Source organism: Rosa chinensis, chromosome 2 (genome assembly GCF_002994745.2).
Source record: "Rosa chinensis cultivar Old Blush chromosome 2, RchiOBHm-V2, whole genome shotgun sequence".
Lineage (NCBI taxonomy): Eukaryota > Viridiplantae > Streptophyta > Magnoliopsida > Rosales > Rosaceae > Rosa > Rosa chinensis.
This window is the reverse complement of record NC_037089.1, coordinates 58,305,926-58,322,286: the sequence shown is the minus strand read 5'-3', so window position 1 is coordinate 58,322,286 and position 16,361 is coordinate 58,305,926. Positions and strand designations below refer to the sequence as shown.

Below are 16,361 nucleotides of genomic sequence, written 5' to 3'. Positions count from 1 at the left end.
ATGTTTTTGCATGACTGAAAGATGCTTTAACACCAAATCACAGCATTGATATAAGAAACAATTACAACCACTGCAAATGAAACCTGCAATAAAAACCCTCAGAATCAACACAGGGATTTAGTGCACTATATCAAACTTGCACTGATTACAAATCACTACAACATTAACTTGACTAACTTTCTAACAATTGAGCTAGACGCTTTTGCTGGTATATTCCTCTACCTTTATGTGGACAAATAGAGTCATACTTTTGTTCATATCTCCAATTTTAAGATTACTAGCAGTACATTATTACACATCACAAAATGGAAAATCTAACATGTGGACGCATCAAAAGAGTTGCATAAAAGGAACTTCAAAATGTCTAATAGATAAGATAAAGGCAGTGTAGTCCAAAGGTAAGGGCTAAAGTTCACAAAAAACATAAAACAAAGAGGTAGAACACATGCTTTTTCAAAAACGTACATTTACATTTTGCGTATAACAAGTTACCATTTAAGATAGTGTCATAGTATACTGTAAATATGAGCAACGTTTCAATATTGCACCTTCAAGCCTTCAAGCCTTCAATACTAATACTCTCTCATGCAGTTCCTGGTTGACATGCCATTAAGTTTGACACCAGATCCAACTTATTAGTTGGTACTTGCTTATTCAGCTAGTTAATACTTATAAACCGACAAAGTCATTTAGTTTTATGATTTCTAGTTGAAATCAAATTTACTCACCTTTGATGTAGAGGATACAGAGTCACCACTTGTTTGTTCGGGCTTCCCAATTGATTTCAGCTTTTGACAGAAAGGCAAGGCTGCAGAAGGTACTGTTTAAAAGCATGTTACTGGTATAAATAAATTGAGGAGCTGGTTTTTAGTTTAGTTAATTAGTAGATGCAGATTAACAAACCAGTGAACAAACGATAAAAAATTGGTTGGAAAGAGCATGATTGATATTATTGATAAGCTATCATTTCACAATTTAATTGATGAGAATTTGGAAGAACCAAAACTTTTAGTCATTGTAAAGTACAAAGTTGATACAGGTGATTAATTTTGGTACTTATTTGTGTTTTAGTTCTTCCGCAGCTTCATTGTACTAAATCTTTAGTAATGAAGAAAATTTAAGTTGTTTTTTTCTAAGTGAATCAAATCTTGCGATTACTTAAATTCACAGAAAATAAAGGATGAAGATTGATCGGAACAATCCAAAAGCTGATGATCACTCATTCAAAAATGTGGCACACTTTAGTTCTAGTTATACTAGTTTTGGAAATCCTGAAACAGCTAGCCTTCCATCTTATCTGTTTATCCTTTTAAGAAATGTGATAATATGAAAAACTTGAGTAGATTTTCCTAAAATTGTAAATGACATTTGAAATAAGATTGTCAAATCCAAGTCAAATTACTGAGTTAACAGTCTATGAATCCACACATACTTTCTCAGCAGCATGGTCAACTTCAAAAATTCACCAAAAATTCATTGCAAATCCAAATGACAAGGAATTAGTTTTCAAACAAGCATTGGGATGTCTAGTTCAATATACAGAAAAACCAGAACTTAAATGATTCAAGTAGAAGTTCAAATCTCAACAGAAAATCAGAGGAACATTTAAAATTCTGGAACTTTCTCAATTACAGACCAAACTTGGAAAATTCACAGAACATTCACTTTACGTCGAAATGCGATGAAACTTTCCAGATCCTTTGTTAACTAACAGAAGTGAAACATATCAAAAATTCAGGTCATTTGGAGGTCAGTAAGTCAGGAAAAAGAAGTACCAAAGAAGGCTGTACTGCAGGACAGTTTCTGCAGATTTCTTTCAAAATACCAGAGTTCTTGGTATCATAATCCTTAAACTGATGGAAGGAAAATGATTATAATCCAAGATCAATACACACTGAACATATCAAACAAATTATATATAAAAAAAAAACATTGGGGGGGGGGGGGGGAGATCGAGTAACCTGACCTTGTACATGGCAACCTCTTCATTCACTTCCTTCAAATCACGTAACTGAAATTTGGGGATGAGTTTATAACAAACTACCAATAGATTTCTATAAACAATTAAAGGTACTTTATAACAAAGATGATAACTTCAATAGATCTCTAATCTCATCCTTCAAAACAACAAAACAATACTCTGATCTTTGATCGGAACTTCACTGCTAACCTCTCTGTGATTCATCTTCTTTGGCTTCAATGGCTGATTGAAGTACACCACAGTTAAATCATTCAAGTCTTGAACTAGTTTGTTCCTCTTGTTAGGATCTTTATCACCCGTTCAATTCACGAAGTATTAAAGCCTGACTTAACTACTCCAGTCACTGCAGAAAAACCTGTTTTGCCAACAAAATCAACACCAAAGTAAACAACATCACCCGGATTAGAATCAAAACCAAATTCAATTCAAGAGCAGACCCTTTTGGACCGGTGGAGCACTGGCTGCTCTGGAGCTCTTCAATGGCATTACGGGGGCGTCGAAGGTAGGCGGCGAGGTCGGAGGTTTGGGGAAAGACGATGATGACAACATTGCGAAGCAGATGAGAGGGTTTAGGCCTGGCATCTGCGGAAGAGGAGATGAAACCAAAATTAAACCTCTAAGATCTCATCCACATAATTAAGGAATATAAATTGAGCCACTGACACATCTAAATTGATTTGGATGAGAAGAAAGCCACTGCCAGTTAAACCTTTTAGATCGGATCCTCGTTAGAGACAACGGAGAAAGCTCGAGACAGATCGAGAAGGAGAGAGAATACCCATCCGTGGTGACTGAATTCAACGAAGAAGAGAAAGAGACAGAGAGAGAGAGAGACAGAGAAAGAGAGACAGAGAGGGGTGGGTCAATTGAAAAAATAGAGGCCAAAGTCGAAATTTGTGTGGGAAAAAAAACCGGGAAGTTTAACTTTTGGCAAGAAAAATCAGCGGGACCGCAAATTTTGTCCCTGTTTTTTTTAACCCGTCCTCATAAGGTTACTAGGACACTTTGATAAAAATGTGTCTTTGTTTGGTGTCCTTGTATGTGGTTTTTGTAGTAGTGACACTTTGCTCTCTGTCTTTGTGATGCAAAACTAAGAGCAGAACCCCTCCTTATATAACCATAAGGATATCAGCTTTCTTCACCGATTAGGAAACCTATTCCTGTTGGTGGTAGGCAATTATGCCTTCTCCTTGTCTGTAATCAACAAGGATTACAGGTAATCCTACATCAATAAGGATTTTCATTCCTCATTGGAACTCCATTCATCAGTAGGAATCCAAAACCTACTGGGTAAACAATTCTCATACTCTAAAACAATTGTCTTAGGAAAGACTCATAGGTTGGAAACCCAACAATCTCCCCCTCCAGACCATGAGGGAGGAATACCGGCATGACTCCATTATTAGGAGTCCGCCCGAGCTTAATTACTTGATACAGAACTTCATGTTTGGAGCATGTAGCCCCCCCATCATAGGCTGGAAACCCAACAATCTCCCCCTCCAGACCATGAGGGAGGAATACCGGCATGACTCCATTATTAGGAGTCCGCCCGAGCTTACTTGATGCAAAACTTCATGTTTGGAGCATGTAGCCCCAGCCCCCCCCCCCCCCCCCCCCCCCCCCCCCCCCGATCAAATAACCCATCACCATGTCCCTCTTGGTGGAACAACTCTTGACCATCTTCTCCCTGGTTAGAAACCTTATCATTGGAAAACGAAATTTGGGACTTCTTCACACATATGGAGCCAGTTGTTCCCAATGGAGCAAAGTCCAGTTTGTTCAGGTTATTCATCCTGAAAGAGAACAAGAAATTAGGGTAAGTTTCGGAGAGAAAAAGGCTGCCACGAAAACAATAGAAATTTCTGAGCGTAGTTGCTTCCAAGAAATTTAGGGATTTCTGAGCGTAGTCGCTTCCAAGAAATCCGATTCCAAGAGGAATTGAATTAGATCGAAACAATGATGTGTTTGTGGTCGATCATAACATCTCAACAAACTCTAAGTTTGGAGGACTCTACAAGCTCCAAGCTTGGAGTAAGCACGAACCCCCATAGTTCTGCTATTGGTCTCCCCTATGAAGAAGAAAGAGGGGGTAGAAGAAGGGAGGTTGCAAGTCCCCGAGAAAAGAAGAGAAAAGAAGAAAAAAACTTCAAAAGCGGGAACCTTTAGAAAAGTTTACTTCTTAGGATTGCAGAGCGAGCTTCAGTCCTAGGCGAACAGACTAGAGAGATGGTCGCGTGGTCGCGGGGTTGCTGGCGTGTCACAGGCGTTGCGGATGTGTCGCAGGGTCGCGGTGTTGCGAGAATGCATAGTCGAGAGAATGTGGGGCCGTGAGGATGCAGAGCCGTGAGGATGTGAAGCAGCGAAGAAGTAGAGTCGCGAGGGGAGAGTTCGCAGGAGAAGCGAGCCCGCGCGAGGGTACTAGTCTAATATCTCGCGTGCGTCGCGGTGTAGGGTGCATCGCGGGAGTGTTGCGGTGTCGCAGGGCCGCAGGGTGCGGAGACATGGGGGTAGTGCGAGGAGGCTAGCGTTCGTAGGAAAAGCAAATGCGTGCAAAGGCATAAGGCAAGCAGGGCTTGCGGGCAAGAGGACAAGAGGCAAGCGGGGCTTGTAGGTGCTACAAAGGCAGCGAGGCTAACCTGGTAGGGTTAGCATTGAGTTGTGACGCGGGGACTGCAGGAGTAGTAGTAGCATAGGAGAGGCTAATCCGATTTTAGGCTTATAGGTAGGGTTAGGCTTTGTGCTGATAACATATTTTAGAGAAACGGTAATTGAGAGAGAATTACTGTGTATGTACTTTCATTGATAATATAAGCCTCTTTATACAGAGGATTACAATGCATAGAGTCCGAATCATACAAGGAAAGTAATCGTACATTGAATAGAAATCTAGATCCTTCTAACGTAACTCTATTACCATTAGGTCAAGTAACCTAGAGTTTGGGCCAGACACATAATCTGGATTTCCTTAAACACTTTTTTTTTTAATGACAATATTATTTACTTTTTTTTTTTTTTAAACAAAGGGGTGTCAATCCATTAGATGCAATAGTAGGAAACATTACAAAAAATCACCAATCCGAAAAACAGAGCTATGACATAAATGAGTCACGAATGAAAAATCTAAAACAGAACCCTAAACTAAACAAACATGTAACCATGAGATTAAACTCCAAGTAACCATGTAACCATGATATTTACTCTTGAATTCTCCGAGTTCCAAGTTCCATCATTGTTCTCAACAAAAAGAAAAAGAAAAAAATATTGAAGGACCGCTGCAGCATCCCTGCGTCGCCACGTGTCCTAGGAATTTCCCTCCATATTCTTGGAAAGTCTTCTCCCTCATTGCCAAAAGCCCAAAAGAAAAAGTCTTCTCCCTTCTGCCAATCCTGTTTCTTTCACTTTTCTTTCAAATTTCGTTTTGGGATGCAAGCGATGAGCTCAGAGGGGTTGAGTGCTTCGCCACAGCCTACGCAGGCCGTGGTCGGTAAGCAATACGGAGTGACAAAGCCACTTTTGACAGCGGGGCCAACTGAATCCGATATTCAGAGAACTTTGGAGTTAAAGAAGGTTTGTGCTGTCAGTTTGTTCCCAGGAAAGGTTGTTTAGTTTTGATTATTTGTGTTTCTGAGAATTTTGTTTTTGGGTTTATGGGTTTTTGAAGTTCTTGGTTGAAGCTGGGCTTTATGAAAGCGAAGAGGAAGCTGCCAAAAGAGAGGAGGTTCTTCACCGAATTGGGCAGGTGATTATCATCACTTGGTTAAGACTGATTCTAGTGTTAGAGGTTTTATTGTATGGACTTGATGAATAGCCCTAATCGGTAAAGATTTACTGTATGCTTACATTTCAATTTCTTGCAGAAGCCAATAGTTGTAATGCAACTGTGATTTTCCCTAGTAATTTGCATGCTAATTTGTGTTTATTTTAGTAGTGCGTGCCTTTTCTCTTCGCTGAACTTACATCTTGCTTAAGTTTTTCACTTTAAACCGGACTTTGTGGATTAGAGGCCATTCATAATATGCCAAACTGCCCAAACATAGTCTTTCAATCAAGAAGGAACCCTTTTTCTTTAATTATTTGTTTTGAATTTTGTTTTTATAGTTAGAGTCTTTTAGAAGTATTATTCTGGGTTTTGCAGGTAACTGTAAGACTAGGAATTTGACAATCCAGTTGGAAAGGAAGAATACAATCTGTATTTTTGGGGTTAAATGGCTCATTGAACATGACCTAGGTTCTCCGATCTTCTAGTAATAAAACAATAAATTTTAAAGCCAAAAAAAGGTATAATATTTAGTCTATGTAGTCAAAAAGTAAAGGTTGCAGACGTAGCATCTTAGCAACAAAGTCTGAGTATGTCTCTTGTAGAGGTAAAAGTGAATATGGAAAGATCATGCGATTCATAAAGTACTAAAAGCTAACTTGTGATGCCTGAATGTAGAGTAGAATGGGACATGCAATGATGCAATCCATTTGGTCATGCATTTGTGAATGAGATGCGTGTCCTAGAGGCTAGAGCTTGTTTAGGTGCATTTTTTGAGCTCTGGGGTTGAAGTCTGTCTGCCATGCACATTACTTTTTGGTTCTAGAACTATAATCGTATTTATTTATTTGTGATTTTTGGTAAATTTAGAGGGCTTTTGTTTACTACATCATTAACAATCCAAGTCTTTTATCCGCTTTGCTGATTTCTTGTTGTACTTTCTTTTCTATTCTATCTTCTGATTGTAGATTGTTAAGGATTGGGTGAAGCAACTTACTCGGTTGAGACGATACACAGATCAAATGGTTGAGGATGCTAATGCTCTTATTTTTACATTTGGTTCGTATAGGCTTGGGGTAAGTTTGCTTGCTCTTGTTTGCCATATGGTTTTCTCTTCTACCTAGGCACACTTACTGTTTCTTTTTATGTAGGTACATGGTCCTGGGGACGGGATAGACACATTGTGTGTTGGGCCATCTTATGTCAACCGTGAGGTAAATAACTAAATACTGAATGCAGGCAGTTTTTTTGTAGTTATAATCTTGCAATTGTTCAGTATATATCTATTCAGTACTCTTTTGTTATCTTCAGGAAGACTTCTTTATTGTATTGCACGACACTCTGGCTGAAATGGAAGAAGTGACTGAACTGCAACCAGTTCCAGATGCTTATGTTCCCGTAATGAAGTTTAAGTTCGATGGAATATCAATCGACCTCCTTTATACTAGTGTTACTCTGTTGGTTGTACCAGAAGTAAGTGCTGAGCTTTCCCTTTAACTCTAACTATAATAAGAACAAAAAACTAGTAAATTGTATAATTGAGCTAGTATAGATTTTATAACAATCTTCTTCAATGATTTGTTTGCGGTTTGGGCTGGGGATCTCATTGTTGTCCAGCATTTATATTTCTTTTTCCAAATGAGCAGGGATTGCTAAGTAGACTAAAGTAAAAAGGAAGAGAGGGAAGAAATATTCAAAAAGAAAAAAAGAAGGGTTCAAATTTTAGATCTGCGAAAGTACAAAGGTACACACACACACAGATATATATATATATATATATATATATATATGGAGTTATGGGCGAGGATGAAATTAGCCATGTCCCAGCTCCATCTGTGTTCTAAGAATTAATTATCAAAGCTAAATTTCCATTCATTAATTTCTCTGTCTTATTTCATCTCTCTTATATATGCTTTGGAAGCTTGTCTCTGTTGGTTATGAGCTCGGTCAATCAGTTCTTGTAACCCATCTGGCCATCTCCCTTTTAGTGATCACATGAAAATGTTCATCCACATTATAAGTTTGCTCTTTATTCTTGTTAGCAAGTTGGCATTTGCTTGAGGAGATGTTAAAGGCATTGCTAAGTTTATCAGCATTGATTTTTTTTTTTGGCAATCAAGTTTATCAGTATTGTTAATTCGCATGTTTTTATGTAGCTGTATGCTCTCATTTTCTTTTCATCTTTGACTATGACCATCATTTTGCTTAATTGCTTTGAGAGTTATGTTTTTTGGTAATAAACAGGACCTGGCCATTTCTGATGTATCTCTGTTGTACAACATCGATGAGCCTACTGTTCGAAGTCTTAATGGCTGCAGGGATGCTGATCAAATTCTTAAGCTTGTTCCAAATGTTGAGGTTGACACACTGCTCTGCTTATGTTTAGTTTGTCGACTTCATTTGCCTGCTTCATTTTTGTTTGCTAAATGACCTATATTTGTCATAGCATTTCTGTACAACACTCCGATGCTTGAGGTTTTGGGCGAAAAGGCGTGGTGTTTATTCCAATGTCAGTACCTTCTCACTTCAGAAATTGTTTGACCTATTTAGTATTCTACATTTAGGCTGACTTTCAATTTTTGCTGAACTAATTTATGTTTAGGTTATTGGATTTCTTGGTGGTGTGAACTGGGCTCTCCTCGTTGCCCGAGTGTGTCAACTTTATCCTAATGCAGTTCCTAGCGTGCTGGTTTCTCGATTTTTTAGAGTCTACACACAGTGGCGATGGCCAAATCCTGTCATGTTATGTGCCATTGAAGAGGATGAACTTGGTTTTGGTGTTTGGGACCCACGCAAAAATCCTCGCGACCGGACTCATCATATGCCAATTATAACTCCTGCATACCCTTGTATGAACTCTAGCTACAATGTTTCTAAAAGTACCCTCCGAGTCATGATGGAGCAGTTTCAGCATGGGAACAAGATTTCTGAGGTGGGTACTTGTTCTTTCTTCCCCTCTCCTCTTCTTATAGATGGAAGTCTAATGGTCACTTTTCTTTCTTTCTTTGCTAAAACCAGGAAATAGAACTGGATAAAGCTAAGTGGTGTGCTCTGTTCGAACCATATTTGTTCTTCAAAAGCTATAAGAACTATCTCCAGGTCGACATAGTTGCAGTTGACGTTGATGATCTGCGTGCTTGGAAAGGCTGGGTGGAATCTCGGTTGAGGAAACTTACGCTAATGGTAATAACAACAACTATGTTTCAGTATTTTTTTTGTTCCTGAAAAAAGAATTATCTGAGAAGAAACAATATCTGGTGTCTCGGTTTATATTTACAGATTGAGCGGGATACTATGGAGATGTTACAATGCCACCCGTATCCTCACACGTATGTTGATAAAACCAAACAGTGTGCACACAGTGCTTTCTATATGGGTTTGCAGAGGAAGCAGGGGGATAAGGTTCAGGGTCAGCAGTTTGATATAAGAGGGACAGTTGATGAGTTTAAGCTGTCCATTAATATGTACAATTTTTGGAAACCTGGGATGGAAATTTACCTTTCTCATGTTCGTAGAAGCCAACTTCCTTTTTTCGTGTTTCCTGATGGTAGTAAACGACCTATACAGTCCAGAGTTTTGGCCAAGCAGCATGATCATGAAGTTAGTGGGGCGAGTTCTGGTGAGAGACACCTGAATTGGAAGAGTGATCTTGGTGGGGGTTCGCCGGAGAAACAACCTGCATCCATCATTACTTACAAAGCAGGAAGTACATCTCCAGAGATTTTGGATAAATGTGTTGGTGTGGAGGTAGTTGAATCAAATAAAATAACGTTGTCTGGAGAACTGGAGCCTGGAGATGGCTCAAATTCCATTGTTATTACAAACGTTACTAGCATGACTAGTGTTTTCGAAAAATTTGGTATATAGGCCAAACAATTTTTTGGGCCTTCATATCATAATGGAATATGATTCTATGATTGTCATAGGCCTCATCAAAAAGCCCGCGGATCAAGTGGACCGATGGAGGCCCGCCGGCCCGGAGGGCTTTTAGCCCGGCCCGGCCCGTCAAAAAACCCGCAAAAGCCCGCCTTGGTGGGCCGAGGGCCGACCCGCCTAAAGCCCGCAAAAACCCGCCCCGGCCCGTAGGCCCGGCCAGTAAAAGCCCGTAAAATATTATATATATATATATATATTTGTAGTTATGTGTGTGTGTGTTTATAAATATATATATACACACACACACACATAGATATATATATTTGTCTGTGTTTATATATATATATGTGTGTGTGTGTTTATATATATGTATATATATTTATTTATGTGTGTGTTTATATATATAATATATATAGAGATATATATATATATGTGTGTGTGTCAGTGTGTGTGTGTGTTTATATATATGTATATATATATATTTATATATGTGTGTGTGTTTATATATATGTATATATATATATATTTATATATGTGTGTGTGTTTATATATATAATATATATATATAGAGATATATATATATATATATATGTGTGTGTGTGTTTATATAGAGATATATATATATATATATATATATATGTGTGTGTGTGTGTGTGTTTGTTTATATATATAATATATATATAGAGATATATATATGTGTGTGTGTGTGTGTGTTTATATATATGTATATATATTTATATATGTGTGTATTTTTATATTATATATATAATAATATATATAGAGATATATATATATATATATATATGTGCGTGTGTGTGTGGAAGTTCTTATACTTCTATTATTCTATATAGAATATGTGCATATATATATATTCTACATATCGGTAATCGGTTGACCAATTAGATCGGGTTCAAAATTATGGTGAAATTGACTAAATTTTTAACCACACGCATAATTTATTGTAATAAACTCATCCAACGGTCGGTTTTTCCATTTTATTTGAATTGATATGGGTTGCTCTTTGGAGTGTATGATATATAAATATAGGTTTATAAGAGTAACTAAGTTTGACCTAGTTGATCGAATTCTAAACGATAACCAAATTAGCTGAATTTTCTACAACCACCATAAAACATTACAATCTCTCAATCGAGCGGTTGGTTTTTCTGAATTCATTTTCCACTTCATGCTTGCTTTAGAATGAACCTAAACAATTTAAATGCAATGTATATGTCATACAACTTTAGGAGTAAAATTGGTATACACCAATGTGTTTGTAATTAAAATTAATTTTTTGTATCTTATGTCCAAGCACATCCATAGATGGGATATATACAAACGTGATGTGAAAAAATAAGCACGTTTCGCGGTTGTCACGCCATCGGTCAACCAATAAAACATATAAGTGACTACGGTTGACCAATTAGATCGGGTTCTAAAATATGGTGAAATTGACTAAATTTTTAACCACACGCATAATTTATTGTAATAAACTCATCCAACGGTCAGTTTTTCCATTTTCTTTGAATTGATAGGGGTTGCTGTTTGGAGTGTATGATATATAAATATAGGTTTATAAGAGTAACTAAGTTTGACCTAGTTGATCGAATTCGAAACAATAACGAAATTGGCTAGATTTTCTACAATCACCATAAAACATTACAATCTCTCTATCGAGCGGTTGGTTTCTCTGAATTCATTTTCTACTTCATGGTTGCTTTAAAATGAACCTAAACAATTTAAATGCAATGTATAAGTCATACAACTAAAGGAATAAAATTGGTATACACCAATGCGTTTGTAATTAAAATTAATTTTTTTATCTTATGTCCACGCACATCCATCGATGGAATATATACAAACGTGATGTGAAAAAATAAGCACGTTTCGCGGTTGCCACGCCATCGGTCAACCAATAAAACATATAAGTGACTACGGTTGACCAATCCGATCGGATTCGAAAATATGGTGAAATTGGCTAAATTTTTTATCACACTCATAATTTATTGTAATAAACTCATCCAACGGTCGGTTTTTCATTTTCTTTGAATTGATAGGGGTTGCTCTTTGGAGTGTATGATATATAAATATAGGTTTATAAAAAATTAGTGTCTTTAAAAATTTATTTATCAATAAATTAGTATCTATATATAAATATAGATTTTTTTTGGTACAATATAGTTATATAGATCTATTATCTTTGGTTGTATTTGATCATTATCCATTGAATTTCCAAAGCTTGATTAAAAAAAAAAAAACTTGTGTCTTTAAATATTTATTTATAAATAAAGCCCGCAAGGCCAAGCCCGGCCAGGCCCGAAAAAGCCCGCAAGGCCCGCTTTATATGGACGGGCTTGGATCCTTTGATTTTTAATAAAGCCTGGCCCGGCCCGGCCCGCAATTATTTAAAAATATAGCAAGGCCCGGCCCGGCCCGGCCCGTTGACGACCCCTAGATTGTCACGTCCCGAATCCTGTGTTGGTAGATTTTAAGCACCTGATGTTGAATTTAAGGTGTGAGTGTTACAAAGTAGAATCTAAATTAACTCTTCCTTCTAAGCTCTTCATCCTATGCTTGTCCAACCCATTTATGACTCCACAAACTTTCTTTTAAAATAAGTCATATTGGAAACGCATAAATTAATTAGTGTTTTAGGGAAACGATATTTAAGAGAGAATTGTTGTGTGTTCTCATTAATAATATGGAACTACTTATATAGAGGAATACAATGCATAGAATTTGAATTGTACAAGGAAAGGTAATCATACAAGGAATAGATATCTTTAAGATATTCTCTGAGATTCTCTCTAATTAAAATCCTATTACCACTAGGCCAGACACACAAATAGACAAACAGAGATTTACTTGAACACTCAACCTTGTGTCACCCAAACATGGTGCTCCTCTCGTTGCCTCATTAAAAACATTGCCAAGTAATAAAAACCTAGTGGGACAAAAATAACCTCGGTTGAAGGGGAAAAAGAGCACAACACACCCTTCATGTTTCGAGACCATACATATAGACAACTCCCCCTGATGTCTACATCTCCCCCTGACGACTACAGTCATTGGAATTTGGATAACTTCCGCAAACGATGCTACCAATATGTTTCTCGAAAGTGGAATTTAGGCAATGATTTAGTGAGCAAGTCTGCCATACTGTCCTCAGATCGAACCTAGTTCACATTGATCTTGAAGAGAGTTTGTTATTGCTGATTATGCTTAGTGTTGTCGCTTTTGATGTAAACTTTGCTTCGTTTGTTCAAAGCAAGCAGCATTATCCTAAATTCTCGTAGGCTCATCTGTGGTAGACTTCAAACCACAATTGTTCGAACATGCGTAATTATGGATCCAATCCATATACATTCACGAACCACTTTGTGAAGAGCAATAATCTCTGCATTGTTCAAAGATATAGCGAGTATGGTCTATTTCTGTAGACCTCTACGATATCACGGTCTTTACCCATGGTGAACACTTAACCATTTTGGGAATAACCTTTGTATGGGTAAGAGAGATACCCAACATCAGCAAAACATTCCAAAACACTTATGTCGTTTAGGGATGAGGATAGTGGACGCAGGCTAGTGTTGGCGGCGTTCCTGGTGTGTGATGGGTCTGAATCCATCATCTCTCTGTAGGGATAGAACAAGCCCATATCAATCGTACATCTCAAGTACCGAAAGATATCTTTTACACCAATCCAATGGCGTCACGTTGGCGCAGAGCTATATCTAGCTAACAAGTTCATGGAAAATGAGTTGTCCAGTCTTGTGCATTGAGTTAAGTACAGTAATGCTCCTATTGTATTCAAGTAAGGCACTCATGCCTCTAGCACATCTTCATTATCATCCTTCGAACGAAGAGGATCATTTTCAAGATCTAGATTACGAACGATCATGGGGGTGCGTGAAGGTTTGACCTTGTCAAAATGCCTAAGCATCTATCAACACGATGCTAAAGTTCCAAACAGAGGCATATTCGTGTTCTCCCAAAATCCTTCATCTCAAACTCGGATTTCAAGTGTTCAGCGGTTTCCCTTAACTCTTTAAGGGCTTTTAATGAAGATCATGTCCAACATGAACCGCGATAGAATCCGAAACTTGTTATGGAAACTCATGGACATATCCCTTCCCAATCAAGTAGTCACTTTAGTGAGTGTTTCAACCTTTTTGTAAACGCGCTCCGTGGTCTATAGCCACTTGACTTAGGTAAATGAAGTTCACCATGAACTTTCATGTATATTTCATATCTAGATCCCCATATAGATACTTAGTTACCACATTTGTAAGCTGCATGTTCAGTTCTTTGGAAAGTACCAAACTGACAGGGTAGTGGAGTGCCATGACATCCATTACGAGAGAATATATCTCATCGTAGTCGATTCCAGGGCGTTTTGTGAGAAGCCTTGTGCCATAAGGTGAGATTGCCATCTCTTTTTCTCATCACGCTTTCTAACGAAAACCCATTAGTCAATAAGTTTTATGTTAGGAGGTGTTGCATCACTAGCTCGAAAACCTTCCTATTCGTTAGAGAATCAAACTTAACCTGGATCACATCTTTCCATTTAGGCCAAATCTCTCTACGTTGGCATTCATTCATCAACGGAGTGTGGTTCGATATCATCGGACTCAACAAACTAATGCGCCACTACATAAACAATTATGATGGAGTTTCTATCCCACGTCTCATGTACACTAGTGTAATTTTCATAGACCTCTATATTCTCAGGAATAAAATCTAACGTTGAGGCGTCCCCCAACGATAACCCTAACCCGGAAGATTCTCATGAGACAGATTTTGAGTCTTGATGATCAAAGGATTGGAATGTGCCAAAGTGTCCTTCGAACCCACAGACCTCCCACGCATCCTAGCTGGGGCCTTGCCTGTAACGCCAGAGTGCCACTCTCTTTGGCGTTGGCGCCATGCCTACCTCCATGTAGGGTGACGCTACGTCCTCTCGTAGGGACGTACTTCCTTGCAGGCATGTTTGTAGCATATTTGTGTGGTCTCATCACTTTAACAGCTGGGGCCTTGCCTGTAACTCCAGAGTGTCACTCTCTTTGGCGTTGGCGCTGTGCCTACCTCCATGTAGGGTGACGCTACGTCCTCTCGTAGGGACGTACTTCCTTGCAGGCATGTTTGCAGCATATTTGTGTGGTTTCATCACTTTAATAGGGATCGAGATGAGACATAGTAGGGACAGGCCACGACAATTCCTGTCGTTCGTGTTGAACATCCATGTTCTTATCTCCCCCTAACGACAAGAAGACTGTCACATCAAAGTGACAACCCGCAAATCTAGCGGTAATGAGATCGCCTTGCAAGGGCATTAAGTGGCGAACGATTGTTGGAGTTTCAAAACCAACCTAGTTGCCCATTCGTCTGTAAGGACCCATCATGGAGCGCTGTGGCAGAGCAATTGGCACATAAAGGGTTCACTCAAATATGTGTAAGTACGATATTTGTACCCAGTCACTAGCTGTAACGCAGAGGTACATTGAGTAGTGGTGGGTCGTAGACGAATTAACATAGTTGCATGCTATATTGCATCACCCCAAGCGGATATAAAGAGATTGATGCGCAAAACCAATGTCTGGACTACCATCGTAGTCATTTTCGCAAGACCATTTGGGTGTGTGCATGGGAATATGATGTCCAACATCAGTCCCATTGCAATATTCATCGAAAGTCTTTCGATGTAAACTCTCTAGCATAGTCAAATCCAATTGACTGAATAGGATGATCTGAGGAGTGAGCCTGTTGTCATATGATATGTTCTAGGAGTGTAGCATAAGCAGCATTTATAGGTGGACAATGGCACAACACGTGACCAGCGTGTTTGCGTGTCAACCAACATTATGAAATATTTAAGCGCCCGCAAGTTGGTTGAATCAATCCACAGAATCCCCATGGATTCTATGTAAGAACAGAATGAGTATGTTCATTTCCTTTGCATAGGACGATCTTAGTCCTAATTTCCTTAAGGAACAAATTTTGTAAAACGAGCGAGAGGCTTTAGAAGCAACCAATGAAAATTTTGGTTAGGCCTGAGCGTCTAAAACACTATTTGAAGCAAGTTGGTGATTGCAACATCACCTGGGGCGCCATCACCATGATGGACGCCATCCATGGCGTTATGGATAGGGACTGCGCTAGCCCTAGGCTGGTGGTGGACTTAGGAAGCAGCGTCGGTCACACTTAGTCCAGGAATCAACTTTTGATTCATGCTTCATGTCGCTCGAGGGAAAGGATGTCCATGTGAAGTCTTTAGTAGACGGGTCATCATATCATGACTAGGATGACCTATCCTGTCGTGACAAAGCCAATATGTGTCTAAATCTAAGAGATCTTCTCTCATAACTTTATTGGATTTAATAGCTCGAATAGTGACATAGAGTCCACTAGAGAGACACATAAACTTCTCTAAGATGCGCATTTGTCCGCAATCATTAGAGGTATTGCAAAGGAACTCATTTCCGTTCTCTACATGCGTTTTCGCATGGAATCCGTTGGCAATTCATAGGTGCGATTTTCCTTAGGAGCATAGAGAGTTTTTGCGACAGTAATCAAGGTGCCTTTTGGCAATGGGAACTTGGGCTATTCATGTCCTTGAATTAATACTGATGACCCCGCCATCGTAGTCACAAAGTAATATGCTCATAATCAAAATTGAGTCATAATGAAAAGAACTCGAAATTTTATTTATAAGCCAACGGAGTTACATCATTGTCTCTTTAATCAAAG

The 16,361-nt window shown here is 38.6% G+C and overlaps 1 protein-coding gene and 1 long non-coding RNA gene across 2 annotated transcripts; one reads left to right on the top strand and one right to left on the bottom strand.

The window, feature by feature from the left end:
* Positions 1–1,474: 1,474 nt before the first annotated feature.
* Positions 1,475–2,834, bottom strand: LOC112190649. Its single transcript, XR_002932486.2, has 4 exons — positions 2,691–2,834; positions 2,419–2,563; positions 2,171–2,336; positions 1,475–2,011 (listed from the first exon to the last, which is right to left on the bottom strand). It is a non-coding gene; the product is annotated as an uncharacterized LOC112190649 (long non-coding RNA).
* Positions 2,835–5,346: 2,512 nt separating this feature from the next.
* LOC112185659 (nuclear poly(A) polymerase 4) lies at positions 5,347–9,655 on the top strand. The gene is made up of 10 exons (XM_024323926.2): positions 5,347–5,548; positions 5,643–5,720; positions 6,707–6,814; positions 6,890–6,952; positions 7,050–7,211; positions 7,983–8,096; positions 8,185–8,247; positions 8,341–8,670; positions 8,757–8,921; positions 9,018–9,655. The coding sequence occupies exons 1-10, from the start codon at positions 5,405–5,407 to the stop codon at positions 9,603–9,605; spliced, it is 1,815 nt and encodes a 604-aa protein (XP_024179694.1). The 5' UTR covers positions 5,347–5,404; the 3' UTR covers positions 9,606–9,655.
* Positions 9,656–16,361: the final 6,706 nt, after the last annotated feature.